Source organism: Thermobia domestica, chromosome 16, assembly GCF_964235325.1.
Source record: "Thermobia domestica chromosome 16, izTheDome1.hap1.1, whole genome shotgun sequence".
NCBI lineage: Eukaryota > Metazoa > Arthropoda > Insecta > Zygentoma > Lepismatidae > Thermobia > Thermobia domestica.
In genome coordinates this window covers 93,416,852-93,442,882 of record NC_137469.1, presented here as the reverse complement: position 1 = coordinate 93,442,882, position 26,031 = coordinate 93,416,852, and the positions used below count along the sequence as shown (strand labels likewise).

At 35.0% G+C, this 26,031-nt stretch overlaps 1 protein-coding gene across 4 annotated transcripts in view; it reads left to right on the top strand.

Moving 5' to 3' along the window:
- The window catches only part of LOC145673246 (uncharacterized), a 70,902-nt gene extending 46,508 nt beyond the window's left edge, over positions 1 to 24,394 (top strand). For 3 of the 4 annotated variants that reach the window (XM_081742758.1, XM_081742757.1, XM_081742759.1), the window contains exons 3-5: positions 2,117 to 2,349; positions 8,750 to 8,985; positions 21,021 to 24,394. In XM_081742758.1, coding sequence (XP_081598884.1) covers positions 2,117 to 2,349; positions 8,750 to 8,985; positions 21,021 to 21,260 — 709 coding nt within the window. In that variant the 3' untranslated portion in view covers positions 21,261 to 24,394. Of the gene's footprint in view, positions 1 to 2,116; positions 2,350 to 8,749; positions 8,986 to 13,920; positions 14,022 to 21,020 lie in introns of all 4 variants that reach the window. The other variant, XR_014128736.1, reaches the window with a different exon arrangement.
- Positions 24,395 to 26,031: the final 1,637 nt, after the last annotated feature.

Genomic DNA, 26,031 nt, shown 5'->3' with positions numbered 1-26,031 from the left:
TGGTTCAACCTTTAAACGGTTAAAAGAAACTGCTTCAGTAAAATACCTCATCTAGTTACATGAACGACTTTCAATAGGTGAAGATCGTAATGCCGTTCATAGCAACGTGATATCTCGAACCGTTCTGAAAATATCGTGAATGCTAGTAACGTTTGCAACACTACTTAAAATCATCACAAACTGTTTCTAAAAATTGCCAAATCTCCGAAGTGGTTTGAGATATTAAATTGTTGTAAACGAGAGTATAATCTTTATATCTATTGAAAATCACCTGTGTAATTGGATCTGGTACTTAATCTAAACACTTTTAAAATAAAGTGTTTTGGAAAAAGTCAAATTTTCAATTCTTTGTAATTGAGTTTCTGCTTGTTCAAAATACTATATAATAATCATAGTATTCGACCTACGATACTTTGGATATGCGTTACACCAACCGTATGAATTGCGTAATTACTGTTGCAGAACCCCCCAAAGTTCTGTTGTTTCTCGATACGTGATACTGTAACGTCCTTAGTTTGCAACAGTGTATAACTGTGAAATTGTAACTTTTCGTTTTAAGTGCAGATTTGAAATATGTAAAACCCTGACGTAGCATTATTTTTAGAAAATACAACTTTATGTTGGATTAGCAACATTGTTAATCTGGTAGTACTGTATTGAATGATATGTCAATGTCCCCTGCCGATATTTGGATGGTGCAAAATTTCAGCATTTATTCGTTGACAAGTTTAAGATGTACAAGGGCGTATCAAGATAAATGGTTCTCTCTCTACTGTACATATCGCTCATTTGTTGCAACTGTGACACAACTCAAAAATGACCCTTATTCAGTTAATGGAAAGAAAAAAAACTTTATGCATTTACTTTCTATTGCTAGAGCAAGACGTCTGAAATTGCAAACTTGGCTGAGAGGAAGCAGTTTCTTTATGTAAATTACTGTTGAAATTACAGCATGTCGAAACCTTTAAACTCTTCTTCCGAAAAGTTGCGATTTTTGAGTTGTGTCACTGTTGCAGCAAATGAGCGATATATATATATATATATATATATATATATATATATATATATATCAGAGACAAAAACGTAAAATGAACTAACTGGAACACCCGTTCTTCGTACTGGAAGAATACATTTATGACATTCATTGCGAAAAATTTAAACCCTTTTTCCCCTCAGAATTTGCATTCTGATCAAAGTAAAATTATATATTAAAAAAAAAAAAAACTCGTCTGCCAAAGTGCTATGTTGAAAAATTAATTTCAAACGGTTCACTCATTCTCTAGTGATGACGAGAGAGACAATATCGAAGTCATTTTTATGTACCCCCCCCCCAAAAAAAAAATCCCCCCAGTCGTTTAAACCGGAGTTTTCGTAAACATTGTAGAATATGCCCACTTACATTGAATAGAGAGTTTTAATGCCAAATTTCATCTCCCTAACATGTCTCTAACCTTGAGGGATTTTGAGATATGACAATCTTATAACATTTACAGCCCCACTTTTTTCTTTCCTTCTTCAGGAAATATAAAAAAAAAACGCTGAAAAAATTAAAATCTTTCAGTTTTACAGCTCACTGTTATGCCGTGTAAGCTAAAGGAGATTGTGATGATGAGAATGAATGGAATGGTGAAATGAATATAGTGAAACGAAATAGGTCTCTGAATAAATGTACACAGACAGTCCAGCACGAAACCCTGTTGGCGGGAGCGAGTATCGAACAAAAGACTTCACGTTCTAGAGGTGAACGCTCTATCGTTGAGTCACCGCGGCCTCTCCTGTAAAGAAAATACTGAAACATGTCTAATTCTTTTAAATGAAATCGAAATACCTAATTTCATGTGTGTTTCCTTAAGTCCTTAAGTGTACACATATGGACCCAATCAATCGGGAACAGTTTATCCACTCTTCTCAGTTTGCAGATATAATGAAGACTATCAATGACTGGATCATTCAGACTCACTAAGTTATGACACTATATCTCTAGTTGGTATTTCTTAGATAGCTACTTATGATCTGTTCACAGTGAAAACTATTTTTGTGCAGCTGGGAACTTTTTCTAAAATACCATTACATATTTTGTAGATTAAATTTATTTTTCGTCTCTTGTCTTTTTCAGTGAACATTTTCCATACTTTAAAACCGCTCCTAATGGCTGGAAGAACTCTGTACGACACAACTTAAGTTTGAACAAATGTTTCGAAAAGATAGAGAAACCTACGGGAAATGGCAGCCAAAGAAAAGGGTGTTTGTGGGCGATGAATCCGGCCAAGATCTCAAAAATGGACGAAGAGGTTCAGAAATGGTCGCGAAAAGATCCAATGGCAATAAAGAAGGCTATGGTCTGTCCAGGTAAATCATATCTTTCATATATCAGATTTACAAAGTTTCAAAATTAGGTTGCAAGTAATTGGTAGTGTACTGAATACCGTAGTTATCAACTGGTTGATACACATACGGGTATTGTCATTTCGGCATAAGATAATGAAGTTTAAGACACTTGTCGGATACATTCGTTAAATGTTATAATGTCTTTGACAAGTGGAACTTTAAAGTCCATAATGCTTACTTTTATTAAATTACATAACATTTGGCAATTAGCTTCATGGTCCGAAGCATTTAATATTGTAACGACGTAAAGAAGAAAATCAATATTACAAATTTAATGCAGAGTAAATAATCAGAAACTAAGTTTTAAACTTAAGTAATTTTCATCACAATAGGAATCAAATAAAGTCAAAGGAGGAAGCAAGTAATTAACAATAATTTGTCTATTAATTTTCTAAGTTATTACGGTAAGAGAACACATCTGACTTGAAACAATGTAAGATAAAACTAATTGCAGAATGTTGATGCAGAAAGATTACAATATACAGAGTGTCCGTTGAGTAAAGCCAAAGATTTTGGGAGCTGATAGAGGAGGTCATTCTAAGCAAAAATGCTTATGTGAACATAGGGTCTATTCTCCCTCGTTCCGGAAAGGGGATGGGCGTAACTTTTTTGCTTCTTGCACTTGCCGATTTTCGTTTGAAACATTCAGGCACATCCTGTAGTTATGGTTATGTTACATATTATACCTCGTTTGAAAGCTAATGAAATAGACTTGCAACTGGTATGCAGATTGTTCCAGTACTGCATACAAGGTAGAAGTAACGGAGGCAGTTTTGTGGCTTTCCCTGTAAAATTCCCTTTTTAAAACAATTTTGCATTCTTCTTGAGTGGAAACCCGCTAGAGGAACAGGATCTGATTAGGCGAAAATGATACTGTATACAAAAGATCCAGGTGAGGTGTCAAGTTTTTAACTTCATTAGAAGCCGAAAAAAAATCTTCCTAATTCCACAGCCTCCTTTCTCTAATAACATAAACAATGTTCCAACTTTCCGCAGATGACAATGGTTACGAATATTAATAAACGAATGTTTTGTGCAAAATTGGAAATAAAGTACTATTCCGTATTATACGAGAGCTCTTTCTCTGTTTCAGTGCATAAATTAACCCTTTTAAGATCTTGGATTTTCGGAGCATTTTTTTAGACTTTCAGTCAAGCAGCTACTGCATCGTCACTATTTATCTTAAGATCATGGTTCATACCTCATTCTCTTCAGAATAGAGCATGCTTTCAAATGGTACCACTTACCATATAGCAGGAGAGGGGAAATTTCCGGGAATTTTTGTCACAATTTGGGCCCATCTGGAACGGCCCTGTGTGAACGTAGAGATCTGATAAATACTACTGGATAGACTAAATGTGTGTTCCAAATTTCAAGCTTTTATCTTGAATAGTAAGAGCGGGAAAAGTTTTATCAATAATCCCCACAGTGTCCCAAATTACCGCAAAAGACTCTGATCTCAGGTAAAAAAATTTCCTGGGACATCCATATTCATTCTAGAATCATTGTTCGTCCACCATTCTCTTTAGAATAGAACTGCCTTTCAAAGGGTACCATTCACATGTCTCCATCATGTATCTGAGGAGGGAAAATCGCGAAGAAAGGAATTTTTTGGTTAAAATATCCCTATTTTAAACTTTCTGCCCCTCTGACCCCCCTATTTTAACGCAGAGATCTAAAAAAAAAAAAAAATCTGATAAGTACTACTAGGTGGACTGAATGTTTGCAAAATTTCAATCTTCTAGGTGCAAAAGTAAGCCCGCCAGTATATATATATATATATCCACAATACCCCAAATTCCCGTATAAAGAGGGATTTTTGGTAAAAATTTCCTGAGACATCCCTAATTATCCTAGAATCATGGTTCGTCCATCATTCTCTTTAGAATAGAAATGTCTTTTAGACGGTATCATTCACATGTCTCCGCCATGTATCTAAGCCGGGAAAATCGCAAAGAAAGGGATTTTTTGGTTAAAATATCTCTTTTGGACCCCCTGTTTTAACGCAGAGATCTGATAAATACTACTCGGTGGACTGAATGTTTGTGCAAAATTTCAGTCTTCTAGGTGCAAAAGTAAGCCCGCCCAAATATATATATATAATATACCTACAGTACCCCAGATTCCCGTATAAAGAAGGATTTTTGTTAAAAATTTCCTGAGACATCCCTAATTACCCTAGGATCAGGGTTCAAACACTATTCTATTCAGCATAGAACTGCCTTTCAGACGGTACCATTCACATGTATCTGAGGCGTAAAAATAGCGAAAAAGGGATATTTTAGTAACAAAATATTCTTTTTATATACCATTTTTCCCCCTCTGGACCCCTCGTGTGCTGTTAAATGTGTGTGTATATATATTACTTATCTGACAAATCCGTGCGTTTGTTTTTATAGAGTCGCTGCTGTGTATGTGTGTGTGTGTGTGTGTGCGCGCACGCAGTTAATTATGTCAATAATATATTGTATTCATTCGGCAAAACACTCCAAACAATAAATATTCATCTTAGACTGCAGAAATGGTTATTCTTCGTTTTTTATCATTTGGCCATGAAACAAACTCCGGAGAGAAACGCTAACCCCGTATACAAATGTGTGGTGTTGGAAGGATATCATGCTTTACTTATTAAAATTTTAGTACTTTCAGTGTACCCATAAAAAGTGTAATAAAGAAATAACGGTCATATTTTTAAAACTGAACAGTCGACATAAAATTTGCAATCGATCAGTGAAAACGACATCTTTCTAGAGCTTGTGGTTTCCGAAATATCATTGTCAACGGAATTGGCCACAAACATATAAACCTATCAGTTTAATATATAGGTTGGTATATTCTATTTAACCATACTATTCAAAGTGTACGCATAAATCCACACTACACCAGTGGCATAGGAAAAGGGCTAACGCGCTTAAGCCTATCCCCTCTTAATGTATTGATATCAAAAATTGATTCTTCTGATACGCAGTTCTATTTGTGATATCCGATATCACTTTTATTATTATAATTTATCTCAAATAGTGTTCAGTCATGTTAAAAACAAAACTTACTTCCCAGAAGCTCCCTTTAACCTATATAAGATTTTAACAAAATTGATTATGTACTGAACTCTCTTCTTTTGGAGAGATTGGCTTTTTCTCGTCAGCATAAGCATCATAAAGGTTGGTTTCCAAGTGCGAATAAGAACATCAAAAAAGAAACGGGTTGCTCATTTTTTTAATTAATTAATTAATTTATTTATTTATTTATTTATTTATTTATTTATTGACTTGCTTAGCTGAATTGTTAGTGCATGTGACTTCGTAGTGTGCTCCCTGGTTCTACTCCCAATTGGACCATTAACATTTTCTGGTATTGACCCATCATCATGAAGGGCCGCAGTAGCTCAGTAGTAGAGCGCTCCCCTCTAATACTTGGTGGACGGCTACCATTGCGTGGGTTTTCAGGTATTCTGCTTCCTTCTACTTTCTTCATTCTACTATTTCATTCATTTTCATCACCTCCCTTAGTCTCCAAGGTATAAACGTGGTCGTTAAACTGAAAGATTTCATTTAATTTTTCATATCATGAAACAATTGAGGAACTACATGAGTTAACAAATAGCGAACTCAGATCCAGAAAGTCAGAAATAATGACGTTTGAGCCATGACTCTAGGCCAAATAGTAATGATAATACATTTTTATAATGTGGATATATATATATATATATATATATATATATATATATATATATATATATATATATATATATATATATATACGCATATCGGGCCTAAATTCAGACTTTCAACATTTTTTCCCGCCCTTTGTTTTCAATATACACGATTGAAATTTTGCATACGTATTATGTACATAACAACGTATTATTTTTTTTTTTTAAAAAAAATCAGATCCGTACGTGAACCCAGGCCGGGGCCAGAAGGGCAGTGTTTTGGTGTTTTTTTTTAAAAAAAAAAATCTGGACGTTTTCCAGTTCAGGTGTATGATACGGACATGTGAATAGTACCATTGGGAAGGGCTCGTTATACTGAAAAAAATGGCGTTTGAACCATGACTCTAGGTCAAGGGTCATCTTCAGACTTTCGAAGATTTCACCCGACCTTAGTTTTTGAGATACAAGATTGAAATTTTGCACACTTATTATGTACATAATAACTTCTTTTATATATATATATATATATATATATATATATAAATCAGATCCCTACTTGAACCCAGGCCCGGGCCAGAAGGGCTCAATTTTTTTTTCCTCGAAAAATCTCCCGATTTTCCGTTTCTGGTGTGTAATACAGACAAGCGAGTGGTACCGTTGAAAAGTATGCTCTATCCTGAAAACAGGATTCCTACTGGTCAGGGAAACTCAGGGAAAAAGACTGGAAATCAGGGAAATTTTATAATATTTTTTTTTTCTTACATTAATTGTACACCATTTTCAGCTTAGCCAATCATTAATGATCACAGAATGGAAGGTTGCTCAGATTTTTATGGGTGGTAAGTGGAATGTACTTATGACCAATGAATTATTTTGTCTCAATACAATAAATGTTCTCATGTGTAAATATTCACCGTTATTTATTCCTTATTTATGTCAGTCATCCGACAGCTATCATGAAAGTCAGGGAATTTCCTGCCAAAGGTCAGGGAAATAGATTTCTCTAAATCAGTAGGAAACCTGGAAAAGAAACGAAGTATGAATCATGATCCTACGATCAAAAGGAAGAAAGCAGTAGCTGTTTGAGTGAAACTCTAAAATTTACCTCATAAAGTGGAAATCCTAAAAGGGTTAAAAACAACTCATGGTATTTTGTCCATATTCCTATAATGTTAAATAAATCACTTCCATAAGAGGGGCCGCGGTGGCTCAGTGGTAGAGCGTTTACCTTTGGTGGATGGGGTTCGTGGTTCGACCCCAGCTCGCGCCAAGTGAACTTTGTAGTGGACAGACACCGTGTGCGTGAGTTTCCCTTAGCCTAGTCGGCATAATCGCGGGACATCAAACTTCATTTCAATTCTGAAAGAAAGAAAACTTGTCGTTCTTAAGATTTCATTTCAAATCACTTACATTAGAATATCCACAGGGAGTGAGTTTTTTGTGTTTTTAAAATACGACTCATGAGATTTTTATTATTTTATAAACAAATATTTCATTAGTAACCCTAACAATGCCATAAGTATATTTTACGGAAAATTACCAGTAATAGTTTATTTGCGGAGTGTTTTTTTTTTTTTTTTCTCGCGAACTTTTCGAAAATGCCTTATAATTTTGGATTTAACGGCCCTTTCAGCAGCGAGGTTATATGAGACGGGACCTATTGATTAACGTGGAATCCGAACCACATGAGCTCCCGCAGGTAATCGAACCCGGGTCTCCTACGCCAAAGGCGCGTACGCTAACTGCTTAGCCACAGAGAAACTCCCTCTCAATTTTGTTCGTATTTCACAGGAAAATGTTACAGTACATTAATAACTGCACTACATGGTTTAGTTTAAGAAATTGGAGTTAGAAAGTTTAATTCAGTTGGCAGCCCCTTTTATTTCTGAATGTGCATACACCATAGAAATTTCCAGATGCGTGTGCAATTCTGCATTTAGTTAAGCATTGGTAACTCCATATATGTTGCTCATTAAAAGTGAGACGTAATTTTTAAAGCAAAATGTTTATAATATGGAATGACTTTTTTTTTTTTTTTTTTTTTTTTTTTTTTTTTTTTTTTTTTTATTGAACGGAATAAATGGGATGTGTTTCATGTGCCAGCAAATATGGTAAATCATTATTTTTTAATGTACCAATGTTTGTTTAATTTTCCATTTGAGTTGTATACCACAAAGAATTAAACCTAGGAGATCCCACCAGAGGCGAGTTACATCAGGAATCTTTTTTATTAGTCTACTGTTATGGAGTTACTGAAAGGTGGCCTCTGACAGATAGCTGCACATGTTGTAAACAAAACGAGAGGGAGGATTGTTCGCCAATCACAGCACTATTCTTCCACGCTGTTGCCGGTAGTTCAAACAACTTGTTAAACTTCTTAAGTTTGTCGCCAGACCTGCTGTGTCTGGTGCGGAGCCTCTGGCAACAGCGCCTCCAATACTCCACGTGCTCTACTCAACTGTCACAAGCCACCTTTCCTTGCACACACAGTAATGCGTGTTGTATACGTTTTCCAAAGTTCTCAATCAACTTCTGCTAGAAGTTTGAACAAGTAGCTATATCTTCTCTGAAAACTATACATTTGCCTCTATGTAAGCTGCTCATTACAAGTAAGAATGCCATGTATTATAGATCTGAATATATTGTTGTGCCGTGGTATTTGGAATTTTGGCCAAATAACCAATCAATATATTTTATTTTTCTCACTAGAAAATTTGGAGATGCTTGAACGTGGTGAAATGAAACGAGAGGTCAGTGCAAGTTTATCTTGTGAAGAAAGTGAAGAGGAAGAAAATGGACCACTGTCACCACCTACTCCAGCATCCTTAACCCAAACATCTTCTGTTGGTGAATCGAAAAATATGGATGGACGCTCGACTCCGGAATATATTGATATCCACAAGTTGGGGGATTTGGGTAGCCCAATAACGGAATTTGACATAGAGGTATGGAGTAATATCTTTCTATTTATCGTAGTTGATGATTATGTAAATCATAATTACCATAGTTCATCGAAAGATTAAAAGAAATTTTCGATGCGGCAGCTTGTTTGCCGAAATTTTCTAAAATCCCTTGTGAAACTTTACGACAAATATCATTAAGCTCACTTATTGTTTTGTGTTTGTTTTGTTTTGTGTTCTCACTTATTTATTTATTTTATTTTGTCATACAAGTTCTCGTATTTGATTGTGATAGTCACAATTTACAGCTTATGTAGTTAAGGGAATCTCTAACGTTGAGAACGTCCTGGCCGTAAGAATTATTGCAGTAGTACATTACAATTTTGAATAAATATTTCAATGACTATTCGAAAGGAATTGATTGTTCTGCTTTACAGTTATTTCGTCCTATTTAATTGGATTTTGTCAGTTAAAATTCGACAACAGTACATTAAAGCTCATTGCTGGTCATAAGACAAGAAACTGGTTTTTTCTTCGTCTCCTCTCCTTCGTATTGTTCTGTGCGCCAACACAAAATGTTTATCGAAGGTTTTTATTCTTATTTATTTATTTATTCATGAAATGTATTGCTCAACGCCATCTCTGGAACTGTTTGAGATTAAACTCTAAGCACTTCCTCGAAGTTTTTTTAATTAATTAATTTCTTGTAACTTTGTGCATTTTTATTCGAAATACATTATATAGTCATTGTATCCGTCACTAAGTTATTTCGAATATACAGTGCTCCGTCCGCCTCAGTTGCATTATTGATGTTCAAAATTTTGATATCTGTAGTCTCAATTGTTGTAATTGTACTGCACTGTTCATCTTTAGCTCTTGCAGTATTGACTGATAAATGTGGTATTGTGGATTTTCATTTAACATGTAGATTTGAAATCTGACGTAGTTCCATTTGAAGAAAAGTTTCATATTGAATTGTTAACACTGGGGTCATTCCTGTGTTGGGCTGATGTGTTCTTGCAATTACAATATTAGGTGTTTTTTTATCTACAGTTTTTTGACTTACTGATTATTTTCTCTTTTCCATCTACCGTTGCGAGAATAGCTTTTGTGTATCTGTAAAGTACATTCAGAAAGGAAACAAAAAAAAAAAAAAAGTTTCTGCGTTAACTTTAAAGAAAGTTGCACTCACTTTTCCATGTGTACTTCGCTCTCGCAACTACTATTTCTCATGTTACAGGCTACAATTTCAAAAGTTCATAAGTCCAGAACCAATGGACCAATTTTCAAACAGTTTGCATTTTTAGATTCAGCATCACAAACTACATAAGTACATGAATTTTCATTCCATTCTGAGATACGTCAAATGAGACAAATCGTGGTTGGAGTGACGTGGAATGTCCCATTGTTAATCTGGTGGTATCGAGAGCATGCCAAACGACTTCCTTCTTGATATTTGGTTTCTACAAAATTTTATCTTCTTTTAATAAATTAATTTAAAAGTTACAAGGACGTATCAGGATAAGTGGTCCATCCTGTATAATACTGTAGTAAAGAGTATTGTTTACAAATTAGGTTATCTATAGAAACTTACTTAATTTCATCCAATATATTTGAGATCTGCGGTGGCTCAGATGTAGAGTACTCACCTCTGCCGTGTGGGATCCCTAGTTCGATCCAAGTCTCGCGGAGTGAGCTTTGACAAACATCGTTTGGCGGTTTTCCCGTGGTTCCTACGTTTCCTGCTACTTTTGTCACTCTGTTATTTAATATCCATATCATCATTGCTGTCTCCCTTAGCCTCAGTGCATAATTGTTTGATTTTTTTAATTAGTCTTGTATAATTGTGCAAATGATTAATCTTAAAATAACGTGTAGAGAAATACAGTGTATTATATGATTGGTATAAGCCTATATAACCGTTGCGTTTAAGCGGCTTTGTGTAAGAGACAGTAAATAAATAAATCGAGTACGCAGTGGCATGCATCTAATAACTACTACTTTTCCGTATGAAGTGTGTACAAATGCACTCCTTGTAATGAAAAAGACATTTAATTTAAAGTAAATTTACTTTTTATAAAGATATTTAAGAAAGTTCTGTCGTTTTTTTGGAGGTTCGTGTTCAATTGGTCCTCACACCGTGAGTTGAATGCGAATGGAGCTACGGCGAAGGTCACTTTTTGATGTGGATATATCCAACATACAACTTGGTTATGATCGTTTAGTTACACCGTGAACTTGCATAAGGACAGGGTGAACATGGGATCTCCACAGAGCGTCATAAGGCCATGTATGCTATACGAGTTTAAACTGGGATCAAACGCCACTCCAGCGGGGCGGAAGATATGTCAGGCCTTTGGTGAGGGTGTCGTGACTATGCGGACAGTGCAGCGGTGGTTTAACAAGTTTAAGGATGGTGAGGAAACACTCGAAGACGCACCGAGTGCCGGAAGACCAACACATGTACAAAATGACGATCTTTAGGCAGTAGTTGAGGCGAACAGTGAGTAACTGGAACTACAATTCAATGTGAGTGAAGAAACCATTTGGCAGCACCTCCATCAAGTTGGGTCGATAGGTCCCACATGATTTGACTCCGGGCCAGAAAGCAACGCGAGAAGATACCTGTGTTCGTTTGCTGTCTCGTCTGAGGAAGGAGCCATTTGTGGACAGGGTGTTGAGATGTAATAAGAAGTGAGTCCTGTACGAAACTCCACGGCGCCGTCGCCATTGGTTAGCATCCCATGAACCGGTACCAAAACAGCCGAAACCAGCAATGTACACTCATGTCCAAAATTATTGTTGCATTTCTATAAATATGTTGTTCTAGGAATATAATTTGATAACGAATTCGCCCGGTATTTCTTACAATGTTTAGTATGTGTATAATCGGCAAAGATATATATTTGGCACATTTCATGTCAAAAGAGCAGTAAATAAGAACAGTAAAATGAAAATAAAACTTTATTTAGCAACATTTTGGTTTACTCATTCGAATTTTCGTATTTATAATTCTTTTCCTATGAAATTTACCACAAATATACATTTCCCGATTATACACATAGTATCAGTATTAAAAGTGCCCTACATCATCATTATAAAATTATATTCTTACAAGAAGACAGTTATAGATATGCGACAATCATTTTGGACATGAGTGTACGTACCAGAAGAAGGCCCTTCTGTATGTTTGGTGGAATGCTTGCGGTGTCGTGCGTCAGGAACTGCTACCAGTTGGTCTGAGCGTCAATGCAACTGTGTACTGTCGGCAGTTGAGCCGTGTTCAAGAAAAACTCAAAACTCTGGAGCCTACACTTCTGAATCGCAAAGGGATCCTCCTGTTACAGGACAACGCTAAGCCCCACGTGGCTAGGATATCCCGGAACACCATTCTACGCCATGGATGGGAAACACTATTGCATCCGCCACACTCCCCGGACATTGCACCGTCCGATTATCATCTGTTCCATTCCTTGAACAATCACCTTAGAGAACACCAGTTCAAATCACTAGTAGAGGTGCAAAATGCACTTAATACCTTCTTCGCTTCACGGCCCGCCAAGTTCTACCGCGATGGAATCCATGGCTTTTCAAAAAGTTGGCAGAAGGTGGTCGATGCTGATGGGGACTATTTTTGATATTCCAGGTACGTCTTAGCTAATATATCGATGTTCGAATTTGTGGGTGAAAAAGCGACAGAACTTTCTTGGTTACCTTTATAGTACCGGAGCTATATGACTTAGAACCTACTGTTTAAAAGTGGGATCTGAACCACTACTCGGGGATGTATCCGAGACATATACCCCCACCAGAAATCGAACCTCAAATCGGGAAAACCATAGTAATAATAGTAGTCCATGAATGGGCTAGAAACCAAATGTGAAAGTGCGAGATGTGACATATACACATATAAAAGCAATATAATATGTTTGTTCAACATAATACATTGAAACGTTTTTTCTCAGTACCTCAGTATTTTTCATATTCGCAAAAGCCGATACCGTGCGAGTTATTTATCTTTACGTCCAGATACACCAAAGACGTAACGTGAACAATAAACATAGCTCCTTCGTGGTTAAGCGGTTAATGTACACGCTTTTGGCGTGGGAGACCCGGCGGGAGCTCATATGGTTCGAATTCCACGTTAATCAGTAGGTCCACATCTCGTATGGCCTTGCTGCTAAAAGGGACGCTAAAAATCAAATGAAAACGTGAATAATAAACCTGTAAAAATGAATACTTGTCCAGACTTTATGAAATTAAAGAGAAACAAATTAATTCCATGCTTTAGGTATATGGTTTATTCTTTTACTTCTTGATTGCGGGATTGCTTGAGTTTAAAAGAAGAAAAATGAAAGAGGGGAGAAACAAAACCAGTTTTTTGTGTCCGTGGAAGAAGGAAGGACCTTTATTGCTTTGTAGTCAAACTTAATTGACAAAGTCGATAACAAAACAGAATGTGTAATCTGTAAAAATGAACCATCACAATCTTGAGATTGGTCTTTGAAATGTTTATCTAAATTCGCAATGTGCTACGTGTAATAGTACTTGACCTATTCATGAACTAGATTTATATGATTTACATACGGAAGATGTAGAGCAATTGTGACATTAGAGATTTTTTTAAAGACTACTGTATATTATTAATATATCATATTGATAGATTGTTCATTAGTTTCGGATTATTATTATTATTTAGTGTGTAATGGATAAACCGGCTTTGATATCTCATTATTTTGTAAGTATAATGGATAAATTACTTCCTTTGTGATTATGTAAAGTTTATTCCTTGTATGGTATATGAAGAGAGTTTTTACTTAACTGGTGTATTAAAAGGTGCCAACCATTATTTTTTTGTGTCATAATTTACGCTCCGCGCTGTCCACTTATAGCTGCCGTTTGAGGAAATAATATAGTTAATTTGCTGCAATGTAAAGCAGAAATTTCCAAACCTATTTGATTTTGCTTTTGTAATTTTAGTTGTTGGTGTGGAAGCAATGTTTTGCAAATAATTAAAAATCATTGGCGACCTTTTTGTTTTGGCGAGTAAACTGATACTTCATAAGAAGAAAGAATAAAAGGTATGTTTAGTAGAGTATTTTGTCGCTTGGCAATACATGCTGAATTTTTACTTTTTTCAACTTCGGTTTGTATTTACATTTAAATCTTGTTGAATGCAAATGTGAAGTTCAGAATGTCTTTGTAGACTTACCAGATTTCTCTCTGCTTGTGTTTGCTGAATGGTTGGCACCAGTGATATTGCAAATTAGGAAGTCAATTTGACGTAAACTTGATAAGGTGTTATCGGTGGATGCATTTTAATATTATAGAAATTACATGGAGTCCACCAGGTTTGCTGTTCTTGATATATAATACATATAATATATATGTACGTATATATACTCGTATTGTGTACATAAATTTAGTATAGATTTTCATAGATCCAAACGTGTATCTATTCCAAACGCTTTATTGTGTTAACAAATTACTCATGCCACTTAGTCGGATTCCGCCAACGTATCAACAGTATTGTGTGTTGTTGTGTTCCACGACATATTCAGCGAACTTGTATGGTCCTCTCTTTTCAATTTCATCAAATTAAATCATCATTGCATGGTAGTGCTTACCATGGTCTTAACTAAAAGAGTGATCACTTTTACTTTGGGGCACCGGTAGGAAAGAAGAAACTGTGATGACCGAGTAACAAAATGAAGTGTAAGAGTTCAACGGATTTACACGTTTCACGGCCCCTACAATTCGAGAAATGGATTTTTAAATTACAGTACTATTTGTCTGTTCGTCCCAATGTAGTATGTTCACGCGTCTAGAGGCAATACCGTTCAACGTTTCTATACTACTTTAAGATTCTCTAGAGGATTTTAATCTTCCAAACTCTAGAACTAAGGTTAGTTTACTGAAGGGAGAAAATCAAAATTCGCGACTTTATCGAAAAACTACTCTAATGAATTTGTTCATATTTCATAAATCAATGTTTCATTAACAGCCCTATAATACGTACGTTGTACGTACCGTAATCAATGTTACATATCGTATTTTTAGTAAGCCCAGAATGGGTAGTTTAGTCTTTGGGGGTTCGTTCTTTCTGGATGATTTTCTCTAAAACGTCCCACACAATTTTTGTTTATATTTCATAAATATATATTTTAGTAATAATATTACAGTGAGATGTAAATGATTTATTTTTTACCGGTAAGCATCCATAAAAGGTAGTTTACTCTTGGGAGTGATTTTTTTCCGCCCATTTTCTTTTTGAAAAAAGACTGGCGATCTTATTCTTATTTAATAAATAAATTATTAATTAATAACGTGATAATACTACATAACTCATTTGTCTTTTTTGAAAAAATACGAGATAGTTTACTCTTGGGGGTGAGTTTTATTATTATTATTATTGTTATTATTATTATTATTATTATTATTATTAGGACGATCTTCTCAAGATAGACTAAGGCGATTTTGTTCGTGTTTAATTAATTATTCTGCAATACGGATTAAATTATTTTTCATGAGAAAATCCACAAAAGGTATTTTATTGTTGGAGGTGAGTTTAGTTTTCGATGGTTTTCTCGGAAACGATTCAGGCGATTTTTATTCATAACTGATTATTAACACTATAATGCTGTGTAAATTGCTTCTAACGAAAATATTCAAAAGAGTTAGTTTACTTTTTTTTTTCTTTCTTATACTACTCATGCAATTTTGTTAACATTTCATAAACAAATGTTATTCATAAGTCATTTTTATGAGAAAGTTCACTGTTGGGACTGACTTTTCATCGAATGAAGTTATCCGAAAATGTAATTTTATTTGTATTTATAAATAAAAAGTACAGCATAACGTGATTTAACTTTAAAAAGTTTAGTACATGTTCCGTACCTTTTATCAGGTAAGGATCAAAGCCTTCGGTATCAGAAGATGCGGCAATGATGAAGCAAAATAACAAAACTACTGTCAAAGATCTCGGAATCTGGCTAATCTCAGCTCTGTTGGTAGCGTTTGGCTGTTCTCGCCACGCGAAATGGCCCTTAAGAGCGTGTAGATAGTGCAACCTTGCTAACGTTTGATAGCGCTGCTTTGTTAACGTTTGCTTATTTTCAACGATAGAGTAATTTGTGTCCAATAGATATTAGTAACAATAATAGCTATAATACTATGGAGAATCCGAAACAAGAGGGTTCAGTTGAAACAAAATCTTAAGATTCTCTTACGTTTGAAAAAAGCTTGACATTTTGAAGTGGCCGGGAGTTTATTATTTCATACGTGTTTGGATTAATGTAACGTAAAATTTGCGTTCGAGTTGGCGATAATTGACGTAGTAATTATTAAGTATAATTTGTTTCTTTTTTTTTCCATTGCATTGTGATTATATATTTTTCGTAAATTTATTTAATTAAACCTTGAGCCTGCCCTCCACTACCAAATTTCACAGCTAGGTTACAGAAAAAATAATCCTGTTCTAAGCATATCGAAGTCTTAATTATGAATTTCACAGTTCCCTCTCTGCTAATGAGCAATTATCCAAAATGTTTTCAAGTAACGGTATCTTTCATTTTTTTCAAGGAATATTGTTACTTCCTCTTTTTTCTTTTTTGGTGTGTGTGGATTATATGTTATTTAACTGGGTTTATAAAATTGGCCAAAGCTAGTGAAAAATCAGAAAGTAATATTTAGTGGTTTGTAGATTTGAAGCCTCCTTACGTTCTGTCAAGAATTAGCAAAATTTTGCATCTCGCATCCTAATGCGAAGGATGCAACAATCAATTATGTAAGTACTATGCCGATTAACGCAAATTTTGCGTTGCGTTCACGCAGATACGTAGTGGGGTTCTCTTATAATTTTAGAAAATAAAGAGTGGACGAGGTCGTGAACAACACATTAGCAAATTGATAAATAAAAAAGTGAAAAACAAAGGAAAGGTATTAAAACATTTAACTGATGTTACGTATTTCTTTCGCAAACAAGAGCTTCGTTTCATATTCACGATTAAAAGAACTAATCTTTAATTAAATGAAATTACATAGACACTGGATCCTGTACAACTCTGGAATCCTTATAAGAACACATTAACATGGCATTTATATTTAAAGGGATATCCAGCGATCTACAAACTGTCCCAATCTAAATAATTTATAAAGCATTAAGAAAAAAAAGAAAGAGAAATTGGAAAACTCTAATTTGGTTCAGTTACGTTAGATTAGAACTAGCTCTCAATTATCAACAGTTTTAGGTATGTGCATAAAGATAAAGACTGTGTTACGAAGCAAAGACCAAAATTAAGAGGTTTTTTTCTCGATAACTCATAGAATGTGTCCTAATTTAATGAAGCTTTTATATGCCTCCTTCCAACTTTCCAAAGTAATTCCATTTTTGAGGTTCATCGATCAAGAATAGGGAAGGAAAGGGAGTAAAATCTACCCAATATTACAAGTTTGCATGTGTACATACAAAACAGTTTTACTGTATAAATTACAGTAAAATTTCGATGTGGATTAAATGTAATGTATTGTCTATAGAACATCCCAATCATTCCCATTGGTTGCAGTTCAAATCACTCCACAATAAGCGGGTAAACGATAATAAGTTTCCCCGAACTTCGAAGGTTTCTTATTTAAATACACTACAGTCCGGTTTAACCAAATTTCCAGGTTAACCGAATCGCTAAATAAACGTTCATTTAATCTTTAAAAAAAAAAAAATTCACTAGCCGAATTAAACCTCATTGTTTAAGTCGTACGGCTTTAGTTTAGCAATGTTCAGTTTTGAACGTGTCATATGTTAATAACGTCTTTTCACGCTAGTATCAATGCAGAGTACTGTATATAAAAAAAAATCTATATTCTGGTTTAACCAAATTTTTATTCTAGTGAAGCGCCATCGGTCCCATCAAATTCGGTTAAACGAGATTCTAGTGTAATGTGATAAGAATATAATTTTCGACAACAACTTTGCTCAAAATTACAAAGTGAATTGTAAGCCTTGCAGTATCTCCACAACTCAATAAGCGCTTCTATATACCGTGATGACCGAATGCAAGGTTCAACTGGCCCAAGAGGTAGTGTGGCAAGCGAACTACTAATACGGAGCCCACCACTCCGTCAGTATCTTCAGTCAATTTTTTGTAACTGACGACGAGTGTTCAGCATCGTCTGATGTGTGAACTGTTGCTGTAGGAGCTCGAACTCGGGCATAACACTGCAGCAGCAAGCCAAAACCACAATACAGCAAGCAATTCGTTGATTCCAGAAATTTCGTGCAAGATGTAAAAATGTCGAAAATCAGCCAAAGTTCTGCCACTGAAGTCATATGACACTCCATTGAGGAAAATCATCCACCAGCACACAACGATTGTCAAGCCAACTCGGTATGTCACACTCAGTTGTAGTGCGTCACCTTTGCGAATTCGATGTAAATCATCAAGTGCTGCCGCCTTTGATGTAAATTTTCCGATTCATAAGACATACTCCACTTATCCCTACATCGTTGTTTAGCCGTAAAATTTATTTCTAATAAATATTGTTTGAAAAAAGTTTCATAAAGTGAAAATCTAACGATTCTTCATTTCTGTAAAAATGTTTCAAAAACATCAATGTATTCTTCCCTCAGAATTCCTCTTTGAATCTCATAAAATCATATTTTGTTAATTTATTACGTGTAAGTCGATGTTTTCTCATAGCTTTAAACACAATAAAATCAAAGCATTTCTTCTTATTTTCTCTTACAAAGATAATCGTTATAAGGAACTGGTGCTTATTTTTTAGATTGTTATTTCATTACACAGGCAGGCTTATATGTGAAGAAATAGTGGAATTTTCTGTTTTTGGAATAATTGATAAATTCACAAAAGTTTCTTTTTGCTTTCTTGTTACATTTTAAACAATGATATGATATATTCTACGAAATCGAGAGAGAGAGAACACTATATTAGTTTTTCCTTACCAACTGGAAATATTCGAAAATTTTCCGGTTCCTGAAAACTAATTGGAAAATTATAATTTGTTACTAACTTTCCTCTATAGGAATTCAATTTTATAGCTCAATGTGCAGCTAAATATAGTGGAAAATTTTTCACCTCACTTTACTATACATAATCAAAATTGTCTGGGTTATGAAAAGTTTTTCCACTTGTTTCTACAGAGAATTAAAACTTCCTGATTTATAAAATGTTTTACTTTTTGCTTTAAAATGATGAAAATAAAAATTTTTCACTTGTTCCTACATAGTATAGGAAATTTTCTGAGCCATGAAAAGTTTCAGATTCTTTAAACGATCTTCCATTTTTTAACATTTCTATACATAAGTCAATCAGTTTTATGGTTACGAGGAAGTGTTACTTCATCACTGATATTTGTTTAGAATGGAATTTTTTTTCGGAAAATATAGGGGAAAATTTTCCACCTCACATCACTAGCTGCCACATTGAGCCACATGAGTTGACTCAGCTCAAGCCCAGAGGAGAGTGAATGTATGCCGACAACAGAACCGGTCGTCAAAAAGGGCCATTTCGAGCATCGTGTCCTCTGTTTATGGTGGAATTACGAGGGATTAATTCATTTTAAGCTCGTTTCTGATAGTCTTACCGTCAATGTCGATCTTTATTCCGAACAGTTGAAGCAGATATATATGCTGCACTAAGCCAAAAGTATCCTGCATTGGTGACCCAAAAGCGCGTCCTGGTGCAACAGGATAACTCAAAACCACAACCACACACGGCTTGAAAAACGCTGCATAAAATTCAGGACCTTTATGGCATCAAACTGATGCCACACCCGGGATAAAGTCTTGACTTTGCCCCTTCGGATTACTACATGTTTCAATTCATTTAGCACTTCTTGAATTACGGTGCTCTACCAAGCAGCAGGAGCTGGAAACAACACTGATTGACTAAACCAGGCGTGGTAACGACGTGGAATCGAGGGACTGGTAGGAAGGTGGCTGTATAGTCCAACACCAGGTACTGTACGTTGAATGTTAACCTGCTTCCATTATACTATCATAAATACAAGTACGTTGTATCCAGAAAATTGTAAGACATATCTCGGCCTTGTATTTGATCTTAATACAATATGCTATATCTTTTGAGGCTTTCCAATCATCCCTACAACTTTACCCCTCCCCAGTTAAAAAATACATTCCATGATTTTCATTAACAAAGATTATTTAGTTGTAACACTGTGTGTATTTTTGTAAAACTTCCCAATTAGCCCTTCGGAGTTAAAATCAGTCAATTAGGGAGTAAATTACCCCTTCCCCTTATAGAAAATATGTTCCGCGGAATCATAAAAATTCTTTGATTGTAATAAAACCTAGCGAAACTAGTAAACGGTATGGTGATGAGAATTTCAATTCAAAAAATTATCTTGATTCTATAGTGTACAGAATCAGTAGTGGTATAGCATTAGCTTTTAAATTTTGAAAGGGCAATGAATGACATTGATATATATATATATATATATATATATATATATATATATATATATATATATATATATCACATCCTGTTCACCATTCAGCGATCAACCTTGACATTCGGTAAATATTGCGATGATTAGATCAAAGTGCCACATCCCGCCACTGTATTTTATATTGATACGGGAACTTCGTGTAAATAGTTACCAAAGTGAGTCCGTTTAAATATCTGTGTATCTGAAGTCAACCAGCAAAGTGAAACCATTTCGTAAACTATTCTTACAACGTTCATCCAAACCACAATTCCATTGCGTCTTCTTTGTCCGCAATTTTTGTTCTTATTTTATATTGTCTGCTTTTATCGATACCTCCTACATCAATATAGATGTAGTCTGAAGTCGCAAGAAGCTCATTCGCAGCTAAATATTTAACTCTCCGTTCCTGTGAGGAAAACCTTAATGTTCAGGTTTTCATCTTCTGGCCTGAACTAGTCGGCTATTGGCAATATTTTATAGATGCAGTTGTGGTCGTGGATACCCAAAATAAATAATAAAATGGTTAAAGGTGCTTTAATCCAAATATGAAAATAAAATATAGTCAAACATCTAATTGTGTTACTGATATAATTGTTAATCTTGCATTATTATTTCAGGTTGCCGAAGGAATGTACGAGACTTTTGAAGACGAGAAACTTAATCTTGGAGTAAACATTACGTCAGATATTTTGACGCTGCCTGTAACAGTGGCTACATCCACTTCGTCTACAGAATTTTCTACGAACACTATTCAAGGCAATTATGTATATACCCCTGCAGTGTCAGTTGTGAATGGAAATAGTGAAACTGAAGATTCAAAAATTTTACTAAGCGCGGCGGCGTCGCAAAAGTTATAACAATAGAAGAATGTCTTCGAAATATGTTTGATTTCTTTCTACAAAAGAAAATAATAGCCGAGCCTAATGTGCCTTATGATGCCCATTGGGGCGTAATACTGCGTATGACAGTTTTTGTTTTTTTTTAATTACCATTTCTTTTTAGGAAAAAGAGATAATGCAAATAGCTTTATATTTTTTATTGTGAGAAACCCAGTCTTTATCATTAGGTACCTGCCTTTGAGTTTGTAATCACTTCGGGGGGACTTTGAAGTGCGTATAGCGTGGACAGTATTTGAAGTGTCCGTGGTGTGTAGTAATCATTCTAGAAGGAAAAGTGCCTTCAGAAAGCATTTTGGGACCAAAGTTTTGCATTATTAAATACCTTGATCCCGCTTTTTTCTTTGCTTCAAAATTATCTCAACAATTACTAGCCTGATAGTCATATATCTCTATAAGAGAAACTAGCAGGTTTTTATCCAAATAATTTAAATCTTTCAAAAACTGTTCTGAATTTTTTTTTCTAAGCATGAAAATAAAATAAATAGGTGATGAACTAAAAGCATATAAGGCATCGTAAGGCGATGAGAATGATTCATGTTTCAGGTATATTGTTGTTTGTTGTGCTAGATTTATATGGTTGTGTTTATTGATGTTTTAAGTCAAAATACAATCCTTCCTCTGAATTTAAAAAAAAAAAATGTACATTTCAAGCAAATGTTGAAATGCGCGCCTCAAGTATCGTATCTTAAAAAGTAAAACATTTTTTTTCAACATTAACTAAAAGCTAAAATAAATTTTACCATAAGGTCAGTTCAGTGAAAGAATGTCAACAGATATATCTGTCTTTAAACACTTAAGATCCACGTCAATGGACGCACCACTCTACCCTGTGATCCTCTCTGATATTCATTTGTTATATTTTGTATATTTCAGCTATCATCCTTGGTCTTGTTCATACATCTTTAGGTAGCATTAAAATAGGAAAAAGAATAATAAAACTTGAAAAGTGAAAGAAAAAAAGTTATTTAACGAATTTTTACCATCTACCGATTCTTGTGTTCCAGGCGCCACGCGCAGTCAGTAACAAGGTTGAGAATCCGGTACATTACTTTTTCTATTTCCCACTTTTTCCTCTTTTTCGGCCTTGTTTCAGCCGTACCTATACATTGTGAACGGGTCGCAGACAGTGACCGAAATTCACAAAATGTAGAAAGTGAATATCGTGTTAGTTGACCAGATTGCCTTAGATCCGAAGTATTTCGCGCAGATTTTCACAATTCATCAAGTACTAGATCGCACCTGGTAACTAAATTTATTAAATATACCATTATATCTATAGTTCTTAGTGCAAGTGAAGCGATTATTTTTCCCAAATCTGTCATTCGAAAGGAAGATTTGGTCAGCAGAATAAGATACGGCATGAAAACTGTACTTATTCGCATCATCAAAACAATAGTTATTTCATGGACGACACCATATTGATTTATCATCAGTCCATCCATATACAAATATCACTTAACTTGGCGTTTGTATACAAGTTTATATGTGTACCTGATGAAATGTATAGACCTACGCAAAAAATTGTCATTTTTCACTTAACTGGCATATTGTAGTCTTTATTTTGCTTTTAGTATACCAACGTAGGGCGACATGTGTCACCTATACAAATTTTCTTGGTTTTGTGTTAAATGTGTTTATTCGGCAATATTTCTTATTTTGTAGGAGATTGTATTCTGCTTAATTCGTGTGATATGATTTTGCTATGTGTTAGGAGGGAGAGAGCAATATTTACAAATTTTAATATTACAAAAATCGAATGTAAGCCTTTATGGACTTCCATAACTGATTGCATCACATGCAACGTTTTAACATTTTTATGAAAGGTTAGGGAAAAGTTATAACAAAAGTACAAAGTATGTCTGAATTTTTTTAAAAAACGGTAAATATTGTTAATTATTCATAATATTGACACAATTTCTCTTGTAGAATTATATTGAAGTCTAGTACAAGATGTTTCTTCAGCGAGAAATTATTGTATTTTAATGCATAAATACCCGAGCAGTTTATGTAGATGAAACATTCTGTGCGAGAACGAAGTGAAAACCCCTTTAGTTTATTCCAGTTTGGTAAAGAAAACTAATCGATACTGTGAGTATATCTGCATTAAATACATAATACTTTCTTCGTTGGGGAATCGTAGCGCGTATATGACTTCTCTTGTTAATTCTGTTTCTAAAACAAATGGACGAATGCTGTCTTCGACAGTTGTGATTTTATTAATTATATTTAAACATAGTATATTCAGAATAATTAGATGGCCTGTCACAAATCGGAGCTATTTGACGAAAGAGGTTGGAACGAAAGCATCATTTGATGATTATGTATTTAGTGCAAAGTTTTTTGATTGTATGTGAATACCTGGATTAGTGTATGTCAAGCTTGAGAAATGTGTGAATGGTGTCTGAAGATCTCAAGTAATACCGGCAGAGACAGGTGGAATTGTGCTTTGCCATATTCCTAGTCTTTTGATATCTCAAATTTTTATCAGAAATGTTGTAAATGTGTTTAAAAGAGTGTATGTTTTATACCTATTGCTATATTTTGGTTCTCTGCGTCTGTATATAGTTAATTTTTTTTTCGTTGCTGCAGAGTGTAAAAAATACTGATTGAAAAAATATTGGAAATGATTTTAAACTGAAACATATATATATAAATATATATGCTTAAGAGAGAAATCTGGAATCACCATTTCTTTTTCAAATAATTTACAAGAAACAATACTTTATTGGAGAAAATTCTTTCCATTATAGTGCTTTGTATTTGTTGTCTTAGATATGCATTGTATAATTGAAAATGTATATCATTTCTTCTCTGTAGTAATGTGTGCACAACTTTCCAAACCCCATTTGAAGAGTGTCACATGTTGTGACAACTGTTGCGCAATATAAAAGTGTGAAAGAAACCGTGATTTCATATTTTATTTGATGTATTGATTTTGTGTGTTGCGTCTCCCATAGTCCAAATTTGTGGGACCAAAAAGAAAATAGCTAAAGATAATGTGTCAAAAAATGTTTGTATGAAGTATTGCGTCTGTACATGATATAATGTTTTGTACTTTTTCAACATGCTTGAAAAATAAATGAGTGAGTATATTTCGGTCTTCTATATTCCCCAGTCAAATTATTAGATATGATTCAGTATTAACAACTATCAGACATCTTTAACATTCTTGTTTAATTGATAATTTATTACAGTGAATTGTATTCTCGCTTTTTCTGTAAATATAATAGTTTCATTATTAACATTATGCTTTCGTAGTAAGAGGGGAAATAGAGAAGTTGTTGAGCTTTTATATATTATATATACAATTTCCAAGCGTGTAACATTTTAGTACAAAACCGAGATCATACGATCCGGTGAGCATTTCGTGGAACAGCCGCAATGTAACTTACGATTTCTTTCACCGCACGGCGCTGTTACCAGTTGCCGAAGGTGGTCGGAGTACTCAGGCCGTACATACAGTATGAACAGCGAAGTGTTCTTAGTTTTCTGTGGTGCAAGGGAATACTGCCATAGATGTCCACAGGGGAATGGAGCTGATGTAGTAATGCAAGGAGTTTGAAAATGGAAGAAAAAATAAAATCTTTCAGTTTAACGTTCCACGATTATGCTCTATAGGCTAAGGGAGACAAGTGAATGATGGAAGAATCGGTGGAATGATAATGTGGGTGAAAATGGGAGTATTTTGAGAAAACCCATGGACACGATGTTGTCCACCACAGTTGTCTGTGGATTGAAGCCGGGACCCCATGCAATAGAGGTATGCGCTCTATTACTGAGCCATTGTGCCCTCCTGAAAATCAACAAGAACAATGTGCGATCGGACCGACCTCTTTCCTTGCTGACACCGGACATTATGCGTGTTGACGAAACTGAAAGCGGATCGACATGTTCATCTGAAGGACATTACCAGGCAGCTTGACATTTCATATGGTTGTGTATATGACATTGTCCACGATTCGGTGGAATATCGCAAGGTGCAATGTCGATGGGTTCCTAAGCTTAATGTCAACAAGAGCAAGCGAATGGTCATGTTGCTGAACCATTTGCAGCTTTACATTAAAGAAGGTGACAGTACCTTATTTCGCTGGTGGTGAAACGTGGATACTGCATTACGCTCCCATGTCAAAACAGCAGAGCATGGTGTGGAAACATCCCAGCTCGCCAGTAACAAAGATATTCCGAACAACACCATAGACAGGTAAACTGATACTCCTAGTGTTTTGGGACAGTCGGGGATGATGACTTCTGAACTTCGTGCCAAGAAAAACCATAAACACGGAACGCTACTGTTGCACACTCTCCCATCTGCGAGCAGGCATTAGTTAAAAGCGTCAGGGTGTTTGGAATGTAGAAGTATTTTTCCTCCATGATAACAAAACTGCATGTGGCAAAAACAACAATCGCCAAACTTAATTTTTGAAGGTGGGAGATTATGAATCATGCCCCCCTATAGTCCAGACCTTTCCTCCAGGGATTACCATCTTATTGGTCCATTGAAAGAGGTCATAGCAGGACAGTTTCACATATGGCACCAAAGGGCATAACGTTGTTCGTCTTTGGTTCGATGATCCCAAACCTTCTAACGCAGCGCACATCGAGAAACAAATACGGTGGGACAAGTGTCCCCATAGATATAATGATTATGTGAGTAAATATACAAAGATGCATAGAATATTGTGTATATCTTGCTTTTTGTTTGTGGTTTGTAATCGGGCAATAAATTACT